This window comes from Prionailurus viverrinus, chromosome C2 (genome assembly GCF_022837055.1).
Source record: "Prionailurus viverrinus isolate Anna chromosome C2, UM_Priviv_1.0, whole genome shotgun sequence".
Lineage (NCBI taxonomy): Eukaryota > Metazoa > Chordata > Mammalia > Carnivora > Felidae > Prionailurus > Prionailurus viverrinus.
Window position 1 is genome coordinate 49,377,187 of NC_062569.1, and position 22,741 is coordinate 49,399,927.

A 22,741-nucleotide genomic window follows, 5' to 3' on the forward strand; every position below is an offset into this window, starting at 1 on the left:
AAACTACTTAAGAAATACACCCTTCATTTGATCTCGTTCATTCTCTGGTCTTTCAGCTGCTCGACTGATCCAGAACATGGATGCCACTGCTGAGCCTTGTACAGACTTTTTTAAATATGCCTGTGGAGGCTGGTTGAAACGCAACGTCATTCCTGAGACCAGCTCCCGTTACAGTAACTTTGACATTTTAAGAGATGAACTAGAAGTCGTTTTGAAAGGTTAGTGGAGTTTGTGTCTACGCATCAAAGATTTCTCTCTTAATATATCCATTTTTTAAAGATACAACTCTTAGCCATTACAGAGAATGTCACAGAAGATTAAAGCCGATAATCCCTCCAAGTTTTGGGGCTCACCACCAAGTCTCTCTGAGGGTGGTAACGCTGAAATGGATATGTTGGCATCTCAGCATTCCTGCTTTCATTTGTGGGTACACATACAACAAAATCTGTCCTCTCTACAGGGTGGCATCTTAGGCCATTTCACACAATAAGAAATTAATTGGGGTGCCTGGGTGGCTCAGTTAGTTAAGCTTCCGACTTTAGTTCAGGTCATGATCTCGTGGTCCAAGAGTTCAAGCCCCACATCGGCTCACTGCTGTCAGCACAGATCCGCTTGGGATCCTCTGTCCCCCTGGCTCTGCCTCTCTGTCTCTCTCTCTCAAAAATAAACATTAAAAAAAATTTTTAATGAGTTAATTGATTGCCTCCAAACACCACCTCCATTATATTTTCCCACCCTGGCCCTGGGTTGATGTCGATATTGAGCCATTACTGTGTTGAAGATGTTACTGACGTTTATATCCCTGGGTGGGTATTTATTCTAACCCAGCTAAGATACTCTCCCTGGGAAGTTGAGGAAGTCTTGTCTAGTCTTCTGCTATCCTCCGCCTTCTGTTCCCCACTTCTAGAAGTTACTTTGTAGAAAAACAATTTTTGCTATTTTAGAACATCCAAACAAGTAGAATAATTCATTCAATTCATCTGGAGCATGAACAGTACAATCACACAAAGATAATTATTTCCAGCTATCAAGAAGACTATCATATTAAATTCCATATTCCTCTGCATTATTATTTCTTTTTAATCTTAATTTTAAAAAAAATGGGAACTTATGTATGGCAGAGCAGTACACGTCGTTGTTCACAAAAAAAGAGAATCTAGTCAAAAAGACTTTCATCTAACTTGGCTAATGAAATCAACTCCCAGTTCTGCACTAGGAATAATGATCTGGTAGGGGGTTTAGTTTTTCCTGGAGGGTTTTAGCATGGGGAGGGAGTGAACATACATACACAAAAGCAAGCTTTTTTTCTGAACCTGCACTGCAAATGTTAATTACAGCTGCAAATGAGCAATTGTATTGATGGGTTGTACTCAATGCTCTATTTCAGATGTTCTTCAGGAACCCAAAACTGAAGATATAATAGCAGTGCAGAAAGCAAAAACACTGTACAGATCTTGTATAAATGAATGTAAGTGCTCTTCCTTGTATTTCATTAAGAGAGTGCCAAAATATGCAAAGACTTTATAAGGAATTTGTTTTCATTGTTTCCAAAAGCCGCTATTGATAGCAGAGGCGGAAAACCTCTACTCAGTCTACTACCAGATATATATGATTGGCCCGTAGCCACAGAAAACTGGGAGCAGACCTATGGTAAGGTGATTTTCATTCTTTTTTAAAAATATAATTTCCATATAGAATCTATGTTATTATAGTATCACATTAATGCACTGAAACTTCTAAAAGTATTCTTCACCTTTCTTTGCTTTAGGTCCTTCTTGGACAGCTGAGAAATCTATTGCACAGCTGAATTCTAAATTTGGGAAAAAAGTCATTCTTAATTTTTTTGTTGGCACTGATGATAAGAACTCTGTGAACCATATAATTCATGTAAGTTTGTGGGCTGACAGCCAAGTTAGCTTTAAATTGTTAATAAAATTTCTGCATACATTGTTGTTGTTGGTATTTAGAAATAATGCATATTCTCATTTGAATTGCATGAGCAAGATAGTAATAAATTTGTGCTCTGTCCCTGAAACCTGGATTCCCAATTTTGAAAGTATTCTCTTAATGCTGTGGTCGTGTCTCCCTTCTGCTACCTTAGGTTTGATACTGCTTTCTTCATAAAATAAATTAAAGAAATGAAAGGGCCCCCTAATTTGAAACAGCACCTGATTTCTCCATATGTTCATGAAAGGAGCATAGTTTGGTTTACATTAGTAATGCAAATCTGGAAACCAGAAATTTCCAATTGCTTCCCAAAAGGACACAGAAAAGGGATTTGGGGGGTTTGGGGGTGGGGGAGTGGGTTTTTTTTTTTGGTTTTTTGTTTGTTTTTTGAGAAAAGGATTTTGAATACAGTTTTGGCTGTTACTAAAGAATATCTGAACTTTTTTCTCAGTGAAGGTAAATAAAATACTGTTCTTTTAAAATCAGTGTTTTAGATTTTTTTCCCCCTCATGTAAGCCATTCATTTAGGTTTACTTAAGGTGTCACCTAAGATGAAATTAATACTTAATGAGTACGTTTGGAATGGACTAAAATATTTACAGAGCTTTATTTTTGGTCTCCTGTGAAAGAAAGTACCCCAAAAGTTGCAAGACACAGATTCATATTTATGTCACTGTTGTATAAATCTTTATGGCCATTTTTATTAAAATCATGAAAGGAATTGAATCCAGCTGTCTTCTACAGTGGGCCCCCTTCTCCCTTCTGGAATTCACTCCTTTGGCTCTTCAGTACCAGCATCCTGCATGATCACCATGAAGAGATTTCCTAGGGAGAGTGGGGAGGTTGGAAAGGGGGCAGAGCCCTATCTGTGGTGACACCTTCTGGCTCTTTCCATGCTAATTCTCTGGGTTCTGTTTCTTTTGTATTGTCCTGGGCTCTTTACAGCCGCTGGGTTTCTCACTTTAACCCATACATGCCCTAGTTTGCCCCGTACCCATCAAACCATGCGGTGCATAGGAAGCAATCTCGCAAAGCTGCACATGTGTCCAGGTGGCTCTCCAGGTGGTCCAGTGGACCAGACACACTCGAGCAGAGTTTCCTCTTTCACACACTCTGCTGTCAGCTGGGTCTGCTCAGGTGTTGAGCAGAGCAGGAGAGAACCCAGGAGGAGTCTCCCCTACCCCCCACCCCCAGGGTAGGGAATCTCAAAAAAAATCTCTGGCAAGATTTCCACTAGAGAAACAGTTGTAGAGTTACCACAGAGGTTTCCACTTTTTTGGTTTTTTCTCATCCCCATTAAGGGTGGGAGAAGAGAATGTCTTCCAGGAGAGCATATTAGAATCTCAGCAAGCCAAATGTCCTGTAAATGTGTAATTTAGAAACTTCCAAGTCCTAGATTCTAACATGTTTTTGTCCACCTGCACCTTTGGTTTTGCATTAAAAAATTCTTCCTGGTGTATTTCATTCAAGTTTCTTTGGTTTTCCTCAAATACCTGCAGCATACTCTTCCAGATTACCTAACTACCCATCACTGTAAAACTGCCAAGTAGTATGGAAACCAGTGCCTAATTTGTATTCACTCATTGTCTGACTGTTGTTACCCTTATAAACAGCAAGAACACTAGGCTCTTGCTCATACAGAGGTAGACATGCTTGTATTTTGTCCAACTGTCCCACATCAACTGAATGGTTTATTTTCTTCTTGGTATATTTTTTACAGATTGATCAGCCTCGACTTGGCCTCCCTTCCAGAGACTACTATGAATGCACTGGAATATACGAAGAGGTAAACAAACAAACAACAACAGAAAGCTACAGAAACAATTGGTGTAAACTTATAAATACCGAAAAAGATTAAGGCCAAATTTAAACTTAATATACATACTAGTGAGCTTCCTTGGACTGAATGCATACTCTCAGCAGAATGAATCAAAGTCCTTTTTTTTTATTTTTTAATTTTTTTAAATTAAAAAAAAAATTTTTTTTTGACATTTATTTATCTTTGAGAGAGAGAGAGACAGAGAAAGAGCATGAGAGAGGTAGGGGCAGAGAGAGAGGGAGACACAGAATCTGAAGCAGGCTTCAGGCTCCAAGCTGTCAGCACAGAGCCTGACGTGGGGCTGGAACCCACGAGCCGTGAGATCATGACCTGAGCTGAAAGTGGGACGCTCAACCCACTGAGCCACCCAGGCTCCCAAAAGTCCTTTTTTTTTTTTAAATGTTTATTTATTTTTGAGAGAGAGACAAGAATGTGAGTGGGGGAGGGGCAGAGAGAGAGGAAGACACAGAATCCAAAGCAGGCTCCAGGCTCCAGGGTGTCAGCACAGAGCCCGACGCTGGGCTTATACTCACAAACCGGGAGATCATGCCCTGAGCCGAAGCTGGACGCTTAACTGACTGATCCACCCAGACGCTCCATGAAAGTCTTTTAAGGAATAAGGAAACTTGAAATTCCTTATTTGTGTCTTGATTCTTACTATTTAAGTCATATGACCCATTTTGAAAGGTGAATTATAAGTGTTTCATTTCCTCTATAAATTGAGTCATTTAAAAAGTAAATGGAACTGCCCAGGTGGCTCAGTTGGTTAAGCACCCAACTCTTGATCTCAGCTCAGGTCTTGATCTCAGTTCAGGGTGGTGATTTCAAGTCCCATCCTGGGCTACACGCCCAGCATGGAGCCTACTTAAAACAAACAAACAAACAAACAAACAAACAAAAACAGATAATTATGGTGTAGGGCAGTGCCATTGAGGTTCAGGGAATGGTCCAGTATGAGAATGAGACACATCATACTCTATAGTGCCCTTTCAGAACCAGTCACCGGATGTGACTTTCAGAGGACTACCTAGGAAGGAGCATCGGGTTCAGACAAAGCTTTGCAGCCACTTTCTGACTCTAACATTGGTCAGGGAGCCAGGGAGCATCATACGCCACAGAACTGGGGGGTATTCTAGAATGCTTTGTATTATGTCACAGCCTTACTGCCCTCACACTGATGTTTGTGTGCCTATGCTTATTGATGTAAAACACAACACAAGACAAACCCAGCAATGGGACGTATAACTAGATATTTGGGGAAGATGTTATAAATGTTTTCCTCATAATTGTTTGGTAACTCAGAAGTAAGTTTATGTTTGATGATCCTGATGGGTTACAAGGTAGTGATATGGCTGAAATGACTTCATAGCGAAAATTATTAGCTAAATATGTTTGTGCCAAGCATTTATTTTGCCTAATTATTAAGTTCAGATAACGTGGAATCAATCCACTGTAAAGTGCCTTTTTGAGCGGCTACACAACATTGAAATGAAGAAAAAGATATGTTATAAAAGGCGACTACTAGTAGCACAGTCAAATGGAGGTGGGATATTTGAGTTCATTATCATCTAGTAACTGTGTGGGCTGTAGCTATTACAGGCTTTATGAGCTACTTCCTGCTGCAGAGTTGAGGGTGATTGAGGAATTTTGGCTCATTATGTTACACTGTCATCATCATGAACTGGAATGTTTCTCATATTCAGGATTGTGTCCTAAAAAACATTAAATTTTTCCAATCCTAAAAATATGTCAGGTTTTTTTTTACCTCTCATGTCTCTGATATCAGGGACTACCTGGCAGTCAGTGTATTTGGGGGGAAATTTATTCCAACCCCCTAAAAAAAGCAGTTCTTAGGATGATGGTGTATTTGTATGTTTTCGATTCAATGCTGTGTTGTAATCTAGAACAGGTCACACACTGGCCATCATAGACTTGAGTCTGACACAGAGGCATTTTTGTTTAACCCGCAGTTTTGTTTTGTTTTTTAAGTTTGGATTAGTTGCCAATATTGTTAACAATATTGTAAGATAACGATAGTGTAAGATCTGCGAACCTAGATTTCTTGATAAATTAGTAGGGTTGGAAGCCCTAGGCCTGCGTTCCCAGGTGGCAGCTTTTGAGCAGAGCCGTGATGGCTGCTGCTTTCCATAGTGTACTTGTTCTTCAGCCTTGAGCAGTCATTTAGATGATTACTGGGTTATATGGACTTCCTGGTCCCTGTGTGCCCTTGAGTTTGTAAATTAGTTGGGTTCTGGCTAAGCTACGGTAACAGAGACCTAAAAATACTGAAGCTCCAACCAGAGAGAGGCTTATTTCTATCTCCTGTTGTAATACAGAAGGAGGCAGGCAGTCAGGGGAGGAAGGAAACACTGCTCCATGGGAGTGGCTGAGACCACAGCTTCTTTGACCACCTTATTGCTCTAACATTAAGTCTTCTCATGTTTTATATTAGTCTGTTTGGTCAGAGTTGGTTCGCCAATGCTCTGTTCACATTTCCTGCCACGAGGAAAGAAAAAAAAAAAGATTTCTTTTTATGTAAGTGATGCAGAAGTTGCATACATTCCATTGGTTAGAACATTGCCATGTGGCCACAGTTAAATTCTAAGTATTCTGGGAAATGTAGTCTTAAGCTGGGTGGCCATGTATGTGCCTTTTAACATGTGGTTGACAGGGAGGAAAGCTCTATTACTAAACAGAAGGGAATTTTGGATGCCAAAGACATAAGAGTAGGACTTTATACTAGGAAGGTTCTTTAAATGAGCAAATGATAGGGAAAATCCAGCAGCATTGGCATTTACAGCCAGGAAGTTACCAGTTCAAATTAGGTGCCCCTCAGTGATCTGGATTAGACAAGGAAACACACAGTGTGCTTGCTGCCTTGCCCTGCTTCCATAAATAGGGCTATTGGTAATTGTACCCTTTCCTGCTAACATCAGGCCCCAGAATACTTCTCAACTCGGTGCTCCAGCTCCAAGCAACCAGTCGAAGGGGGGTTGGCATATGGGATAAAATCTAATTTTCATCCTGGAAATGGATAATTACTAGAATATTTGTGGTCCCTCCCCCTCTTTTCAAATCCATTAACTGCATGGGGCGGGGGGATGTCAGGGGGAGAACAAAAAATATGTGTGGCCACAGAAGAAATTCCATATTTTTCCTTATTGCCTTCATGATATATGCTACTCTCTCCCAGCCACACCTACCTGTAATCCCTCACTTAGTTTCTATTCTGTATCCCTAGCCAGCTCTCAAGTAAAAGTTAATTCTAGTTTTCCCACTACCTTGCTATCTCTGAAAAAAGTTAACCTCTGTGAATACTTTTTCCTTAGTGTTGTATCGCTTCATGAAAAAAAATGATGAAAAGGATAGAGTAATGAAATAACATCTAGTGGAAAAGTTATAAAACTAGAAGAAATCTTAATATCATTGTATCAGTGTAACACTGGTCTTCATTGATTTTCTCACTTATAGGCTTTTATATATCTGTTCCCTTGCCTGGAGTACTGCTCGCATACCTGCCACCTGCCCAGCCCTCTCTCTTCCTTTTCTCCTCACCCTTTCAATCTAAGTTTAAATTTTATTTCCTCATGAAGGCCTTCCCTGGAACTTGTAACTAGACAAAAATACCTTTATGTTCCCATAGCGCATGGATTTCTGGATACTTTTTTATTTAATGTCACTTCCCCACCCCCCAGGAAAGTGTAAAATTAGTGGCAACAGTGGCATGTGGCATGTCTCACTTATTCTTTGCTTCATTTCTAGTTTCCAGCTTAGTTCCTGACCCTTATTAGTTATCAAATGAATACTAAGTGAATCAGGGGATGAACGGAATCAGTAGATGTACAGTTGAGGGGGAAGATGGCAGGGAAGAGAGGAAAGAAAAGGAAGGTAGAAACACCCAATCTCTTAGAGCTCCCTCCTAGTTCCTCACCTTGATTTTGGGGCAAGTGTGAACTCTAGAATATCAGTGGCTAATGGACTGTATTTCCTAAGTATCTTACAAACATCCTATAAACGATGTATCCCTCTTCCTCTTTTTAATGTCTAATTCTTTCTCTGCTACACTTTCAGTTTGTCTGAGATATATTCACATGGTCAGTGGGCCCCATACTTTTGCATTCCACATTATTTTATTGGAAATAACCAAGAGAAATTTTGAGGATTGGCATGAGGTCACCAAATTTTACCAGGAAAGGGGCTCCATCTTTGACTAGAGAAGCCTGGCTTCCTTGCCAGTCACTCTAACCAATGATTTTCAAACTATAGTGTGGAGTCTGATTCTGCAGTTATGCCTCAGGGGCAGGGTAATGAGGGAGGGTCACATCCCTTCTTTGATCATAAGGACCCTAAACATAAATCTTGATCAGATCATTACCTAAGCCCATTACCCCAGATCCTTCTTGGCTCCTCTTTGAGGATATCCAGCTCATTCAAGAAGTCTTCCTCATAATCCTAAGCTAAACTTATCACGAACAATGGAAACAGCACCTACTATGAAAGCGCATTCTGCTTCATAGAAATATGTTTGTGGTGTGTGTGTGTGTGTATGTGTGTTTGCTTTTGATACCCTCCAAATGGAATTTTTGTGTTGTGATAATTGTTAGGCATTCAAAACAGTAAAATGCTTTGTGTCATTACACTACTAAGTAATGAAAATAGATGATGCATTTTTTTTTCCCCAGGAACTATCTCTCACCTCCTTCCTCAAAGACAAAACCTATTTTTCTCTTGTTAAAAGGCCTTCTTGCTTTTCAGACTTATTATGTGCTTTTATTCTGGCAGTTTCAAATGTTATATTTTGAGAAATGCGTATGATATTCGTCTGGTTATCTTTCTGAACTTAAATACCTCTGTTCCTTTTCATTTTCTGTACTTTCTGTCTCACTTAAAGAAGAGAACATGCCCTATGATAATAGAAACCAAAGATATATATTCTAATATTTCGTACATGACACATTCATATGTTTTCTTAACAATTAAAGTTACTCATGCACAGACTTTAAGAACTAAATGGGACATTAGAGGATTTAGTCCAAACTCCTCTCTTACAAATGAGGAAACAGAGACCCAAAGAAGTAAAATGACTTGCTTAAACTCACAGATTAAAAGATCCATGTGTCAGTTAAGAACATTAATTGTAGGGGCATCTGGGTGGCTCAGTCGGTTGAGCGTCCGACTTCGGCTCAGGTCATGATCTCACAGTTCGTGGGTTCAAGCCCTGCGTCGGACTCTGTGCGGACAGCTCGGAGCCTGGAGCCTGCTTTGGATTCTGTGTCTCCCTCTCTCTCTGCCCCTCCCCTGTTCATGCTCTGTCGCTCTCTGTCTCTCAAAAATAAATAAATGTAAAATAAAGAAATAAAGAAATAAATAAAAAGAACATTAATTGTAAGTAATAAAACCTACTCTGATTAATTTGAATGACACACTATTACCTCACAGGACAGAAGTTGAGATTTGAAATAATTCTGTACATTCTAAGGGTATAGTTTCTATGCAAAGAAAACAATAGGAAAGATACACATTACCCATAAAAGATAATCATCCTATCCATAATTTTTCATTGGAACCAGCCTTATGTGAGAAAGTTCTTGTATATTGATTGAGTCACTGAAAGGAATGATGGCGTGAATTTTCTTAAGAAGCTACTCACCTTCAGAAGAGTCTCCCAACTCTGTATTTGAGGATAAATTGGAACAGTTTTCAAAGCTTCCCTTTAATTACCTCTAGATTATCAAGGCTAATTGTTACCTTGTCCTGTTTTGTAAAGAAATCTGTAGGTTAGCCACCCCAAATATTTGAACATAATTGGGTTATAGATATGTTCATTTATGCTCCGTGTTTGTCTGAGAAAGTAGAATAAGCCAGAGTAGCAGTTTCCAAACCTAAGACCTCTTTGTGTGTCTCAATAGCAGGGCTCTGTGTAGCCACACCTTCTTGCCTACATGCTTCAAGACAATCCATCATGATTTATTTTACTTGCTTACACATCAACAAAATATTTATTTGAACAGAGCATTTCAGGGCTAAAAGAAAAGTGAGCAAACCACTGGTCTAGCAGATGAGAACCAGAGGAGGTGGGGCAGAAATTGGAAATTAGAAGCCACAGGATATAGTGCTATAGGGGCATAGGAGGGAAGAAGGAGTCCAGAATCATGAACAAATTCAATCCTCTTAGAAAAACTGAGGGCTCATGAAAATGGAGATGTTTGAGGGATGAGGATAGAGGACTTGGAACATGGCCAGGACGGTTGGAAGCCAAAAAGAGATGACCCAGGGTCTGTGTGTCTGAATAAGAGAAAATGCAGACCGGGAAAGAAGGAAGGAACAAAAGCTGAGGTTTGCAATCCTTTCAATGAGCAGGCGCAAGCTGGAATTGAGTTAAACCTACAGAGGATTTTGTTTGCTCACTTACCCAAAATACAAGCTGAGAGAAACTGTTCCAGACTTGGGCTGAGAATGGAAGTCTGATGACATAGGAAGTGAGGGAAACTTACTTAATATACTTAAAATTTAGCTTCATTTTTTAATTTATTTTTTAATTTTTTAAGTTTATTTATCTATTTTGAGAGAGCGAGAGAAAGAGTGCACACGAGCAGGGGAGGGGCAGAGAGAGAGGGAGAAAGAAACAATCCCAAGCAGGCTCCACACCACCAGCGCAGAGCCTGATGTGGGGCTCAGACCCATGAACTGTGAGATCATGACCTGAGTGGATCATGATGCTTAAGTGACTGAGCCACCAGGCGCCCCAAAATTCATTTTTTAAAATCAGTAGATATTTATTGAGCTTCTACTATGTGACAGATATTTTTCTAGGTGGCAGATATACCAAGGAAACAAGGCAGAAAAGTTCCTGTTCACCTGGAACTCATGTTCTAATGTCAAGAGATAGAAAGCAAAGAAACAAGTAAATAATATAAGGAGATAAGATACATGCAGACAGTAGTGTTATAAAGGAAACAAAACAAGGTGATACAAGGTGAGTGACTGGGGATAGGGGTCGGTGGAGAATTTAGATGTAATTTGGTTTGGTTTTTAAAAAGATCACACTGGCTGCTGCTTGGCTGACTTGATAAAACAGATTCTGCAAGGGAAACTGCTGACCTCATTTTGTCCTTTCTGGGCACCAGGTGACTAACAGTCAGGAGATTGTACCCAGTCCAGGCATCTGTATTTAACAAAATGTAAAGGAGCTTTTAAACTTGAGACTTAGTGAATATGACAAGAATATGTGAATATGACAAGACTTGTCTTGGCATGTGTGGCACTGACAAGAGAATTTTTTGGGATGGATTGAACGTGGTTTATAAAAGGAACTACATACAGCTTCTCAAACATCTGCAATAAACCTTAGAAGTTACACAATAAGTGCTCACATCAGTCTCTAGGTTCTCCTCATTCATAATCTGATGAAAGCCCCCAAAGAGTCCCCATGCTGGTCTACAGTGGATCCTTTCGAGTCTGGTGTTTCTCCTGCTCAGATTGGGTGCTCTTTCTCAATTCTGTCTGCAGTCCCTGCAGGGGAGCAGGTCTCTAGTGCGACAGGTGCGTGCTCCCTGACAATGATGTTTAAGTGGTCAAAAAAATAACAAGCCTGTTTGGTGGGAAACCTGTCTTTCCCACTTGGTGTCCCCTGTGTGTTCCTTCAGGAAACTTTCTGTGGAGCATTATTAAAAATCTCTGGGCATCGAGGGGCGCCTGGGTGGCTCAGTCGATTGAGCATCCGACTTCGGCTCAGGTCACGATCTCACGGTTCGTGAGTTCGAGCCCCGCGTCAGGCTCTGGGCTGATGGCTCGGAGCCTGGAGCCTGCTTCTGATTCTGTGTCTCCCTCTCTCTCTGCCCCTCCCCCATTCATGCTCTGTCTCTCTGTCTCAAAAATAAATAAACATTTAAAAAAATTTAAAAAAAAATCTCTGGGCATCCAAATGTCCATTGATGGATGAATGGATAAAGAAGATGTGGTATATATATACAATAGAGTATTACTCGGTAATCAAAAAGAATGAAATCTTGCCATTTGCAACTACGTGGATGGAACTGCAGGGTGTTATGCTAAGTGAAATCAGTCAGTCAGAGAAAGACATATCATATGACTTCACTCATATGAGGACTTTAAGAGACAAAACAGACGAACCTAAGGGAAGGGAAACAAAAATAATATAAAAACAGGGAGGGGGACAAAACAGAAGAGACTCATAAATATGGAGAACAAACTGAGGGTTACAGGAGGGGTTGTGGGATGGGGGATGGGCTAAATGGGTAAGGGGCATTAAGGAATCTACTCCTGAAATCAGTGTTTCACTATATGCTAACTAATTTGGATGTAAATTTTAAAAAATAAAAAATAAAATTTAAAAAAAAAAGTGAGGAAAACTTCAAAAAAAAAAAATCCCTGGGCATCAGTGGATACGAATAGCACAGTTTGATGACTTCTCAGTCATCTCCACATGACTCCTCTAGAAAAGGGAACGCAGAAAATTGGTAAGAGCTGGGTGTCCCAGGACAGAATCTTTGGAAGCGAAACCCTGATCCTTAGGTTGTTGTTGCCCTCAGGTACCCAAATATCAGCCAATCTAACTAGAAAGCTATCTGTTCCTCCCTGGGTCTTGCTGTTGTTCATAAACAAAGATGCTAAATTTTGAAGGACAGTAGTAATATGTCATTGCTCTTTTTCTCTTTGGCAACCAACAAATACCAGCTTTGTTCTAAGCAGGAGAAGCCCAATTTCTGAACGGAGCCAATTTATAAGTACCATTTTTTGGTCCTGCAAAATGAAGATAGTTCTAATTAGAGTGACAATTCATGGTCTTGGATGTTAGTAAATATCGTCCCATTGATAATATGTAATTTAAAAATTCACAAAGCTATTATTACGAATTTTACCATAAAACCATGTGAAACCAATGATCATCTCTGAACCTGCTATTATAGGAATTGGGATGTACAAAGTTTTATTTTTAAAAGGAGGGCTCTGTAGACATTTAGGTGGATTCTTTTTTTAAAAAAAAGTTTCTTGATGTTTATTTATTTTTGAGAGAGAGACGCACACAGAGTGTGAGTGGGAGAGGATCAGAGACAGAGAGGGAGACACAGAATCCAAAGCAGGCTCCAGGCTCTGAGCTATCAGCACAGAGCCTGATGTGGGGCTCGAACTCACAGTGAGATCAGACCTGAGCCGAGGTCAGATGCTCAACAGAATGAGCCACCCAGGCGCCCCGATTCTTTTTCACATAAAGGATTCACTGTGTGAAGGCTTAAACAAGGCCACCTTATGACCACTGGCTGTGACCCTTGTCCTAGTAACTAATTGCTCTTTCAGTACCAAAAAAGAAAAATTGAATTTCAATTTTAAAAATATCCTGGCCAATGTACTATTTAAATGTTAAAATATACGTTGATTACTTTCTCCCCAAATCATGACAATTACTATCATTTGGCATATTACATATCTATAAGTATCTCAGGGAAGAGTATTAAAACCTTAGAGTAGAATCACATCTTGTAAAAAGGATTTAACAGCAGGAGTAAGCTTGGGTTCTGACAGCTACTAGATAAATTTGGAAGCCAAGAAAGATAATCAAGATACTAAGACACACATTTCAATCAGTCACATTGGAGTAGTTGCCAGGTAATGGAGCTCATTAAAGGAGGTAGTGTATTCCATGTAGCTGTATTAAATATTCAAGAATCCCAGAGATTGGTGATATCATATGCTTCCAGTTTTCTGGGAAACCTTACCAGCTCAGCAGACTGGAAGCACCATCCAGAGTTCTTGTGCTTGCCTTATGCCAAGTTCTAGAGTCTTTAAATGAACGTGTAAAGATAAAGATACTGGAGTAGAACCAGTTTGCAGCATCAGTGAAGGGCAGGAGAGCGTTCTTGTTATTGCTTTCTTACCTCATTACCAAAAAAAGCATCCCACAAAATCAAAAGGAATCTCAGCAGACTGATACTGGAAAATTCAAATTACCATTTCCTTCATAGTCAGTAGTAATATTCCCTGCTGAATGCAGATGAATTTATATGATTAGAAATATGGTTAATTCAAAACGCTGCATGCTTATACTTTGGAATAGTTGGTCCCGTGAGATGTGAAATCAGACATATTTGTTTACTTCAAAGGGAAACAAGAATTCTGATTACCTTTTAATAGGAAAAGAATGACTTGGTGAGAATATACATAAAAACATCCTTTTATCCCTGTTGCCTTAGTGATTAGGTTTTTAATACAGGCTCACAGCTGAAAAAATAGTTTGTTCTATTGAGTAGCAGTTCCAAGAATAGAGATGCTAGCTGGATACCCCAGCATCACGGGGTATCCATGAAAAGAGAAACCCTCTCCCTGGGGAACTGTTTACTTAGCATTTAGTGAAGGTCATAGAATGCCAGTATCTAAACCTTACTTTAAGTGGTCCTCTTGATTTTCAAATTGATAATACCTGTACATCTTGCTTGATAAAATATTTTTTTATTTGCCTGTAGGTTTTATGTTTGATCCTCTTAATGAGTCACTACAAATTCAGATGTGCCTTTTGTACTCACAGTGAATATAAGTGTGCTCCTTTGACTGATAATCAATAAGTAGGGATATTAAACCCTCTTGAAACTACGAAGTGTTAAGCACTGTATAACCTCCCTTCGTATTTACCCTGTGAATGAGTATTAGAAGCACAGAAGTGCCCATTAACCGCAAACTTGTGTGGCATGACCTCCCTAATCATGGTTGTCTGTCATTAAGCTTGTGCTAGGAACTTGAATTTTGAGTAAATTTTACGGGGTGGGATCATAATTTATTTTAATTGCTGATGGATAATAATGGCTGAATAGCAATGGGTTGAAATCTACATAAGTGGTATTCCATTTCCTGGTGTTGATGCCACTCTGAATTTGAGTAAGGCATTATATATTCTGTAAAAGGTTGATAATATAACTAGTTTATGGCTTACCTTCTCAAAGTTAAAATGCATATGAAGATAAAATGGAAAGAATTTAAGTCCTTAGAAAAGCTCAAATATCCAGATATAGAAATTTTACATTGTGAGCCAAATTATGAGCACACAGTCTCATTTGCTGCTTAGACAACAACAGCAGCAAAAACAACAAAAATAAACAAAAAACAAATGCTTGGCCAAAGAAAAGATCTAAAGATGTCCTGATAATGTTATATGAGTTTGTGGCCATCTCTTCTAAATCTCTAGGATTTAGAAAATGTTATCTGTTTTACTGCGCTTTATGTGTTACCAAAAATTAATAAATTTTAAGTTAAATCGTCATGCTAAATATTTAGAATGTTCTCCGACAGTTCATTATTATTTATTTCTTGCAGGCTTGTATAGCATACGTGGATTTTATGATTTCTGTGGCCAGATTGATTCGTAAGGAGAAAGGACTGCCCATCGATGAAAACCAACTTTCTTTGGAAATGAAGAGAGTTATGGAATTGGAAAAAGAAATTGCCAATGTAAAACACATTTTCTTTAATACACTAAATTTTCACCACTCTTTTTTTCTTTTCTCCTCTCTATCATATTTTAAAGGTAAAATGTGCAACTTTGTAACCAACTGGTAAGAATGCATAGCTCAGTAATGAATCATTGACTTTATGAGGACCTTTGAAACTGTAGAATTTTGTAGTAAACTGGGTTCCTGATAGCCAGGAGGCATACTAAGTTTGGCAAATATTAAACTAGATATACTTAATTACTTATTATAAGTGGATTATACCAAAAGCCTATTTGCAGTCATTTGTTGAAATGTCCTTGAGATTCAGGGCACATGCAATTGCTATGTATAGTTTTCCTTTGCTTTATTTTAAAGTTTAAGGTGATCACAGAGATTGACTGTCCTTTTGCTTAGAAATACTAGTCCCTGAATATGACCACATGACAGTGTGATGTTACTGAGTTCAGACCACCAGGCTGGCTCAAAGGGTCTGACAGGCAAGGTTTAGCAGCAAAGCCCACAGGGTGTTTTCCTGAGTTTTCCTCTAGTTTCAGATGAACCCTTGGAGTCTGAATTGGCACTTTCTTTTTTTTTTTTTTTTTTTAGTGTTTATTTATTTTTGAGACAGAGAGAGACAGAGCATGAATGGGGGAGGGTCAGAGAGAGGGTGAGACACAGAATCTGAAGCAGGCTCCAGGCTCTGAGCTGTCAGCACAGAGCCCAACGCGGGGCTCGAACTCACGGACTGTGAGATTGTGACCTGAGCTGAAGTCAGACGCTTAACGGACTGAGCCACCCAGGCGTGAATTGGCACTTTCTTGTCTGACTTTGCTCTGACAAGAGTCTGCAGTCTCAAGGAGTGAATTCTGTCTAAGCAGTATCAAGGTTATTGATTAAACGCATGGTCAGGTTCAGTCTAGAATCTACAGACCTCTCTCTGACATTGCAAACAACAACCCGTGTTCCTAAATCCCCATGTGCTTGCCACTGCCCTCAGCATCTTGAAGACTAAAGATCTTTGAGGGCAATTTTAGCTTTCCTGGAGCTACATGCGACCAAAAATCTCCAATCAGAGCCAGACTTTGCTTGGAGCTGCAGCTGGATGAATGGCGTTTGGATGGGTTACATGTGTCTGCTGGACACAGAATGGTGAGAGGAGAATAGTTTATTGCCCTGGGTTTTTACCACTTGGCCGTTCCCAGACCATGTCATCCTTTGATCAGCCTTAGCTCTGTGATAGTTGTATCTTACCTCAAAATTATTCGTGTCTTTGTTTTTCCTTCTCTCTTAAATTCAGGTTGGGGTGAGGTCTTAGTCTTGTTTGAATCACCTGTGTATCTCTAACAGAATCCGGCTAATTATTGCATTCAGGAGATGTTCAATAAATAATTTTTTAAGTAGTGAATAAATAAGTACCTAAAGGGGAAATTGGAGCCATTGTCACCGAGAAATAATTCCCATATTAAACTTCTACCTTTTGTCTCTCCTCACTTAAAATTGACTTTGCTAATTTCAGCCACTAGTTGAGGAGTTGCTACTACGATTTTCTTTTTTGGTTGAGTGAAAAATAAATAAACAAGTAAATAAAACTGGATGCTGTTGAGTATAGTGTGTTAAACTAATTAGGTGGGATAGGAGTCACAAAAATAGAAGGTGCTGGCACTCTCCTCATATGACTGTGGTGTGCACTAGGAATTTTCTCTCTTACTGGCTTTAAATTCTTGCAGAAGTCATTACGGTTTTTGGTTTGTTTTTGTTTTTGTTTTTCCTGTCTGGATTTTACCTGGGACGCTGGATAGTGGCAATGAGGAGGTGGGAGAGAGTATTTGAGAGCTGCATTGGAGAAGACTGTATTTGAGAAAGTTATCATATAAAGCAACCACAGCAACAACTGAGCTGGCCATGACCCTTAAAAAGAAAGAGGCCTGTGGACACTGTCTGTGTGGTTCAGCAGTTGTCAAAGTATAAAAAGATTTTTGAAGAATTTTATATTCGACATGGCGGCCAAATAGTGATGATTATTACTAAATATACTTAAAATCTCCTAAATTTCACTTCTCTTTTTGATATCAATTTATTTTAACCATTAAACAAGTATACAAAATAGAGCTTGAGTTATGTTGTACCTATTCCATACTTCTTTTTCCTTCATATAGAGTTATATTTTTCTAAATCATTCTTAGTTCTAAAACAATGATCAAAAATTAAATCCATAGGCTACAACTAAATCTGAAGATCGAAATGATCCAATGCTTCTTTATAACAAAATGACATTAGCCCAGCTCCAAAATAACTTTTCACTAGAGATCAATGGGAAGGTAAGTACCAAGTTTTATGTGCTCTGTTATTGTGCCATTTCTAAAATTATAACATTGAAATATAGTTGGTTAAAATTCAGTGATTATTTACTTTTTGAAATAAATTGAATGTCAAAATGAATTTAGAGGACACCAACCATTTGACTTGATGACAAGACTGGGAAAAAAAAAACCATGTGAAATCATTGTGTTATATTTAGTTAGAGTGAATTTCAAATTAAAACTCCTTTCAAGGCAGCTATGCAATGATATTAGACTATTGTAACAAAAAGTTTGGAAAACATTAAGCTGGAAAATCCTTCTGAAATACAACTGTATGGCCATTGGACTTGGCCAGTCAAATAATAAAGCCACTAGATTTCTTTTTAACTCTTAAAAAGGATAATTTATTTATGGAACTTGCCATATTCTCATCAAGGCCATCTATCGAGATGTTCCGAGCAATAGTGGAGAAATAGAACACAAGAAATAAGAAGAAAAATCTGTCTCATAGATTCCATTTATAAACAGTTGTAATTCATTAGCCAGTACGTAATAATCTCTTTTGGGGACTATGCATGTATCCTTGTGTATAAGTTCATATACATGATTGCGAAAAGTAGCAACATCTATGGGAAAATCTACAAACCATCACATTCACTGATAGAATTCTCTTTGGCACTAATTACAGGAAAAAAAGGGAGGCGGGATACTTTGTAAAGGCATGACCTATTGTTAGGAATTTCTCACGTGAAGCTGCTTAAAATAATAAGTGTTAAGGGTTTTAATAAATATATTTTGAAACAATGGTCCGGACTACCAAAGGAAATTAAGAAAAGTATATAGTACTACATACTTAGTGATCTTTATTTTTATGTACTTCCACATCTGTGTTTTTTTCTTATATCTACTGGTGGTTGAATAACCATTTAGAGAATAACACATAAGATTTCATCTCTTAGCAGCTCCAAAGTGTAAAAATTGCATATGCCTATAGACCCAATATTGATAGTTTCAAATGTGTTGTTTGGCTTCATTGGACCATTTGTGTTGTATCTGTGACATTACTGTACCTCTCCTACAATAGTATGCTTTCATTTATAGCAGGATCTCCACTGAGATGTATCACTGTGTTTGAATGGATTGTTTAATATCCACCTTTAAAAGATAAACACTTTATACCCATTTAAATTTTTGCATAAATGTAGGAAGCTTTATTTTATAAAGCTAAATTTCTTTTTCATTTTTTTTTTTAATGTGAGTTAGACCAAGAAGATGACATCGAGCTTAATTTCTAGCTGTATATTCTCTATGCTTAAGGGCTTTGCTTTTGCTCTTAAATGGTTGGTTGAATGCTGCTCTCTAAATAATCATGCTACAGAACTAATTTCTATTCAGGAACTGATTGAAACAATGGAGGAAAAATCCCACGCAAATAAACTGGCCATTGTGGTAATTCTATAGTGATGCAAATGACACCCTAACCATGTCTGACTCCATAACCATAATTGAGTCTTAGAACCAAGAAGAGAAATCCAAAATGACTGAATGTTTTATGCCTGCTTTTTTTCCAGCCATTCAGCTGGTCAAATTTCACAAATGAAATCATGTCAACTGTGAATATTAATATTCCAAATGAAGAAGAGGTGGTTGTTTATGCTCCAGAATATTTAACCAAACTTAAGCTCACTCTTACCAAATATTCTGCCAGGTAGGTATGTCAGAGTGCCTATGTCCTCAAAATTTACATTTAATATCACTCTTTAGAAGCTTTGCAGCCTCATCTTTTCTGTTGCTGGGTGGTGGGTTTTTTTATACAGAGATCTTCAAAATTTAATGTCCTGGCGATTCATAATGGATCTTGTAAGCAGCCTCAGCCGAACCTACAAGGAGTCCAGAAATGCTTTCCGCAAGGTGAAGAAAAAATCTCTCTTTTCTTAAGACTTAACGCATAAAGAGATACATGGTTATGAAGGCTTGCCATGTGCTAGAATGTGGTGAACTTTGCCAAGAGTCAAAATGCCAAATGTTGGTTATTTTGCCCATATTTTGGCTCTGTTGCCTAGGAAAGCCAGCTTTCAAGGGCTTTGCCGTCCCATGATTGTCTACTCTGGCAGCATGATTGAATTGCCCTGGAAGGAGATGCATTTGGTTATTTGAGCAGTTCGTGAGAGAATACTGGCTTGGTTTTTTGTTGTGTTAAACGTAACTGCAAGGGGGTCTATCTGAATAAATTTCATTTTCAGGTGCCTGTAGCACACTAGACGTACAGACAGGTGGACTACTTTGATGTGGACAATCCACTGAGAGTACAGCTACCTGGAGACAACCTTAAGGCTTTTTACTAGGCTGTACCTGCATTATTTAAACTAGCATCCTGTTAGTGCTGTGGTGAGGGGAGAGGGCAGGAGGGATTGAAGAGGAAAAACTCTGGCAAACGTATTGATTGGTGTTATGGAAAGGAAACAACTGTTTATTTGACATTTCTAGCATTTACCCTTTGAAAGAAAATGTAGACAAAGTTTTGAAATTAAAGCCTGCAAAAATGGTCTTTTGCTCGATTTCCCTTACCTCAGTTAATTCCCTCGTTAGTACTTAAATTTATTCACATACAGTTCTTCTAAGTACTGGAAATTCAGCTAAATTATTAAAAAACTGAAATGTGTTTTCTTGTATACCAGATACCTCCCTTGTTACATAAATTGAACATTACTTCGTGTTTACGTTTATGCAGTTGTAACTGTTATATATATTTTTTTGGTTTTGGTGGAAGGGGGGTCATTTTGTTGTTGTTTTCTAAAACTGTCTACAAGGGTATTCACCTGTAACGGCCCAAAGTTCCACTGGGATGTGCTGCCGAAAATATACCTTGTTTTCAGATTATTTGTAAGTAAACGCTCCAGTTGGATTACGTTTTTGTCTTGGGCAAGGACAACATGCCTTGTGAGGAGAAGCAGAATTTAGAGGACATAAAGAACAGAGGCCCTGTGAAATATGTGTTCTACCTTGCTCTGGCCATCTTCTCGTGGTCAGATGTCATTTCCTTTCTCTCGCCCTTAGGCCCTTTATGGCACAACATCAGAGACAGCAACGTGGAGACGTTGTGCGAACTATGTCAATGGGAATATGGAAAATGCTGTGGGAAGGCTGTACGTGGAAGCTGCATTCGCTGGAGAGAGTAAACATGTGGTAATGTTTTCAGCACAATACTCTTATCAGTTAATGGTTTCCATCAATGGGCAATTACAATAGTTCATAATTGGGCTAAAGTTTATTAATTGGCAGAGAATCTCTGTATCACAATTTGTGGTTATTTCTCAACCACTCTCCTCCTCCCTCTCCAAAAGGTCTGCTTCTGTTTCTGATCTTAAAGTTGTCTAATCCAAAAGCAATCATCCCCCTTCCCGAAACATTGTATTCAGAGTACCCACTCACTCACATGTTCTGTTGATACAGTTAATTGTAAATTCTCCTATTGGCAAGACTGACCAAGAATTAGAGTTTTCTGAAAAACTTTGAAAGTAAGGTTTTAGGGTTTATTTGAAATATCTAAAAAAGTACTCCATTTTTCATTGTTATTGAAATGAAGACCATGGAACTTAAAGACTAAGTGAAAGAAACTATTAAAATGCTACTTTATGCTTAATTGAACTACTAACAGTGATGACAGCTACTATTTTATGTGTTTTTTTATGATAATGGAAACCATTATGTTCTTTTTTTTTTTTTTATGTTTATTTTTGAGAGAAAGAGAGACAGAGCACGGGTGGGGGAGGGCAGAAAGAGAGGGAGACACAGAATCCGAGCTGTCAGCACAGAGCTCTACACAGGGCTCGAACTCACTAATGGTGAGATCATGACCTGAGCCAAAGTCAGATTGAGCCACCCAGGCGTCCTGAAGCCATTACACTCTAAAGATAATTTTTTCATTAATGCATATATAAGACCTGTTTCACCATTAGTGTCAATAGTAGCAAGATTCCTTTGAAAACATAATTATCCACATGTATCCATTTGTTTAGGTCATGGTTTGTCTATAAATTTACATGCATTAACATATTATTGAGTCCTATAAAGGCAGCTCAAAGCCCTGTTTGTTAAAATTTGTGTTACAGAAAATTAATTCATGGCCTAAATTTGTCTTCTGTTCCTTTCATTTTAGGTTGAGGATTTGATTACACAGATCCGAGAGGTTTTTATCCAGACTTTAGATGACCTCACTTGGATGGATGCTGAGACGAAAAAGAAAGCTGAGGAAAAGGTAAAAAAGAAACACAAAGCTAACTATTAGCTAACAATTGCTTTACAAGCAAAGATCAACTTTTAAGGAAGTTCAGAAGAAAGAAGTTCAAGGATTGCATAAAATTAAGCAAGCTCCTTCAAGATGTCATGTTTCCAGGAACAGTTTTCGTGGATAAAGATTTGTTTCTATGATTTTTCACCTTTTATTATCTCTTTGCATCCAGCTCCTACTGTCCATGTTCAGTTCAAACCTTTGAAAGATCTCCAATTTTCCTTTTTTTTTTTTTTTTAAGGAGTCTTCAGAAAACAAGGAAAAATCTTAGATGAACAAGAACCGAAAGATACTATCAATGGTTCATCTCCTCTTTTCATAAAGCTTATGCAAAAGGACTCTACTAAAGCCTAAAAAATATCCCTTAATGTTTAATGCAGATTTCCAGCTCAAGTTTTAGAAAACATGCCTGATTTAGACTTTTATATGACCTAGGGAGAAAAGTGCTAAATTTCTGTAAGTGTAAGGTGATGCATTATTTGAGTATTACATGGTGATCTACAGTTAAAGGGATGTTGAAGGAGCCTTGTTATAGCTATTCTTATCTACCCCATTGTGCACCTGTTACTGGGACTTCTCATATCTTGCATAAGAACAAAGGTGTCAGGGCTTCTGGGTGGCTTAGTCGGTTAAATGTCCGACTTTGGCTCAGGTCACGATCTCATGGTTCATGGGTTTAAGCCTGGCGTCAGGCTCTGCACTGACAGCTCAGAGCCTGGAACCTGCTTCAGATTCTGTGTCTCCCTCTGTCCTCCCCGACTCATGCTCTGCCTCTCTCAAAAAAATGAATAAATGTTAAAAAATTTTTTTTTAAAGAATAAAGGTGTCAGATGCCTAAGGAAATCTTAGGTTTAAACTTACTACGATCATTTGTCTTGATAACTATATAAAACTAGAAGGAATATGTCCAGTGGAAATTCTATATACTTTGGCAGCAAAATTC

The 22,741-nt window shown here is 38.5% G+C and overlaps 1 protein-coding gene across 3 annotated transcripts in view; it reads left to right on the forward strand.

The window, feature by feature from the left end:
* MME (membrane metalloendopeptidase) overlaps positions 1 to 22,741 on the forward strand; it is a 100,455-nt gene that overhangs the window by 35,286 nt on the left and 42,428 nt on the right. For all 3 annotated transcript variants that reach the window (XM_047876513.1, XM_047876514.1, XM_047876511.1), the window contains exons 4-14: positions 57 to 218; positions 1,388 to 1,468; positions 1,555 to 1,650; positions 1,769 to 1,887; positions 3,668 to 3,733; positions 15,092 to 15,226; positions 17,424 to 17,525; positions 19,079 to 19,215; positions 19,325 to 19,418; positions 20,565 to 20,693; positions 21,667 to 21,765. In XM_047876513.1, the coding sequence (XP_047732469.1) occupies positions 57 to 218; positions 1,388 to 1,468; positions 1,555 to 1,650; positions 1,769 to 1,887; positions 3,668 to 3,733; positions 15,092 to 15,226; positions 17,424 to 17,525; positions 19,079 to 19,215; positions 19,325 to 19,418; positions 20,565 to 20,693; positions 21,667 to 21,765 (1,220 nt within the window). The remainder of the gene's footprint in view (positions 1 to 56; positions 219 to 1,387; positions 1,469 to 1,554; positions 1,651 to 1,768; positions 1,888 to 3,667; positions 3,734 to 15,091; positions 15,227 to 17,423; positions 17,526 to 19,078; positions 19,216 to 19,324; positions 19,419 to 20,564; positions 20,694 to 21,666; positions 21,766 to 22,741) is intronic.